General features: G+C 64.0%; 1 protein-coding gene across 1 annotated transcript in view; it reads right to left on the reverse strand.

The window, feature by feature from the left end:
* Window positions 1-2,945, reverse strand: part of RPTOR (regulatory associated protein of MTOR complex 1) — a 227,815-nt gene that overhangs the window by 13,898 nt on the left and 210,972 nt on the right. Inside the window, exon 27 of the mRNA XM_023519631.1 lies at window positions 751-856. Within this exon, the coding sequence (XP_023375399.1) occupies window positions 751-856 (106 nt within the window). The remainder of the gene's footprint in view (window positions 1-750; window positions 857-2,945) is intronic.

The following is a 2,945-nucleotide window of genomic DNA, read 5'->3' on the forward strand; positions in this document are numbered from 1 at the left end:
AGACGATGGACTCGGACACTGACGAGTGCTTCACGTCGGCCACTGCGGCTCCTTCACAAAGGCTGAATCACGCACAGCCAGGACCTGGAAGTGGCTGTGACGCGTGACCCCAGAGCGCTTTGCAGGGTGCTCGGCTGGAAAGTGCTGGGAACATCTCAGCTGCGGTTCCCGGTGCCCCGCAGTGGGATGGCTCGGATGCTTCGATGGCGGGGGGGACAGGGTCACAGATCCTCACTCCACTTTAGAAAGTAACACTATAGTCACTGCAGTTCACAGGCTGAGGACCAGACCTAGCCCGTCAGCGGAGGAGACGAGAAGGCACTATCCGCTCTGTGTGAGGGGTGGCGCGCCTGACGCCACCGTGATTCAGGCCACTGCGCTTCTCTGTCTACGCAGGACGACAGCAGGACGCAGGACACGGCTCCCAGGGCGGGGCTGGCCCCTCCCAGAGACAGAGGGGACCTGTGTGATGTCCTGGGCCGTGGCTGCTGGCCCTCCCATCCCAGCCTGACCCCAGGAGAGGGGTGGGTGGCTGTCCCCTCCCCCTTCCGTGCCCAGGGCGGTGGCAGCTAAGGTGGCTGCGGCCCAGAGCGCTCTCTGCAGCACACGGTGTCCCCCTGAGCACTGCCACTTCCCCCGGGGAGGCTGGGGCAGTTTGGTGTCTGCTGACAGCTTTGGTCAAGGGCTGGTGAAATGTGGCTGGAGCACAGCTCCGGTGACCAGCAATGGTTATTTCGGGGGCCCCCTCACCCTTCTGGATGAGCCGCCGCGCCTGCCTCCGCACGCGGGCGTTACGCAGGAACCGCCACTCGCGCTCCTTGAGGATCTGACTCTCCAGGTCGTGCTCCTCCGGGATCTGCAAGGACAGGCCGCGCCCGGCGTTACCCAGCGCCTGTGCTGCCGGGACCCGGGTTCCAGAGGCTGGTCCCCGAGCCCGTGTGGCCCCCCTCCACACACCAGGCACCGTCTCCACTCTGCTGGCCAAAGACCCCCGGACCCCGAGGGCCACACGCTGCCCTGCACCTCAGGGCCCAACCGTGGGAGCGAGGCTGCAGGCCGAAGACACGGGTGCTGGAAGGGACATGGGGGCTGTGCGGGGCCCGACCTCCCGACAGACCGTCCACACCTAAAACGTAGTCGGACGACGGGGCGCGCTCACAGGCTCTGCCTTTGCTCCCTGATGCCAGAGGATTGAGGCATCCAGTGCGCCCAGCAGACCGGGGAGCAGCGACGGGGCGAGCAGCCGCTGCCCGTGCACCCCAGGGGCAGGAGCTGGTGCTTCGCCCACCACGGCAAAGGGGCAGCGGGCAGAGACCCCGCCGGGGGGAGGGCTGGGAAGGGCTGAGCTTGCTGCAGACCCGCAGGTGAAGGCCAGCTCCTTCACTGCCCTCCCAGTCAGCTTCGGAGACGTGCACGTGTGTGCCTGTGGGCTGGGCTATAGGTGGCTGTGCAAAACTAGGGTTGAAGGGGGGTCTGCACTCGACAAATAGGCTCGTGCTTAGTCTGCTTCATTCAGACACGCAATCGCGTGTTTCTGTGACAGAGATGGATTCCTTTGGTCACACGCTCATCGAGCACATTTGCCTGACTCAGACTCCCTGCCTGAAAAGGCCCAGAACATGAAAGAAATTAAAGAAGCAGGAAGGAGCCCGACCGCCCCTCAGCCGCATCCAGACAGCGGCCATGCCCTGACCGGCTGCGGTCAGCCAGGGGCCACTGCAGAGGTACCGAGGCCGCGGTCGGTGTTAGGGATGGTTTTCTCGGCTACAGAAGGCAGTCACACACGCATGCTTGCGGGCCCGTGGCTGAGAACCAAGAAGCCCTCCACACAGACAGAAGCGTGGGTCACCTGGAACATTCTGTCTCCCTGATGCTCCACACGATTTCTGATCACAAACAAATAACCTGAACCCTGCCTTGCTTCGCTGCCCACGCACAAGGGACCTGGAGGTCTATTCCCAGCTTTTCATTTATGCTTTCTTCTCTTAAAAATCACAGAACCCACACCCAATGAAATGGCAACTCAAGGGCGTGCAGACAGGGAGACGGGAAGAAGGGGTGCCCAATACCACAAGGACATCTAGGGGCTCAGAAATAACCCCACGAGGGCAGAGGGGAGAGGCTGGTTTCGTTGACGACAGCCCAGAGCTCATTGGAAAAGAAACGACACATGGCCAGTGACATGAAGCAGCAACAGGGAACCCCAGACAAAGACTCAGTGCGCAGGAGGCCGAGTGGGCTCCGGGCTCCGTGGGGACGGGCTGGAGGGGGGCATCCGAAAGGCTCCGGTGTGCAGCCGGCAGCGGGGCAGAGCGGGCTGGGCTGTGCACGTGCTCCCCGTGGCCGGGCCGAGCGCTCCGCCCACAGGCCAACAGCCCGCACGGCACATGCGGGGCCGTCCACTCTGCAGCTCCAAAGGGAACAGGAGGGAGGCCGAGGACGGGGGAACAGGCGTGAGGACGTGCCGGGCACGCGGGCAGCCCTGGGTAACGGAAGGCGCCACGGGGCCTCGGCTCCCCGGTGGGCTGCCACCTCCCCTGTGCCTGCTGAGCCTCCAATCCGGGCCCGAGCTCAGAAGGGACTTTCAGAACTGAACTGCACGGTGGCTCTGTCCCCGGCACGTGTGTCTGTCTAGGGACAACCTGCTGTGAACCACTGGGACATACACCAGCAGGAACGGACGCTTCAGGTGCAGTGTAAGAGGCACAGGTGACGGGGTGGAGGGAGGGAGACGAGGGGACGTGACACCTGCGGCTCAGGGCAGGGACCGTTTCCCGCTCGGCGGTCATAACTGTCACCGCGCTCTCTCTTCCCGCCACCGGCCCCTCTCAGGCCGAATAAACGCCTCTGAGTACACGGGCCCAGACACTGCTTCCGCCGGGCCGTCCTCAAACAGGGCCTGAGGGGTGTGACTGTCGGTGACGCTGTGACGGGGTGAGAATCAC

The sequence above is a fragment of the Pteropus vampyrus genome, unplaced genomic scaffold, assembly GCF_000151845.1.
Source record: "Pteropus vampyrus isolate Shadow unplaced genomic scaffold, Pvam_2.0 Scaffold227, whole genome shotgun sequence".
Taxonomy (NCBI): Eukaryota; Metazoa; Chordata; class Mammalia; order Chiroptera; family Pteropodidae; genus Pteropus; species Pteropus vampyrus.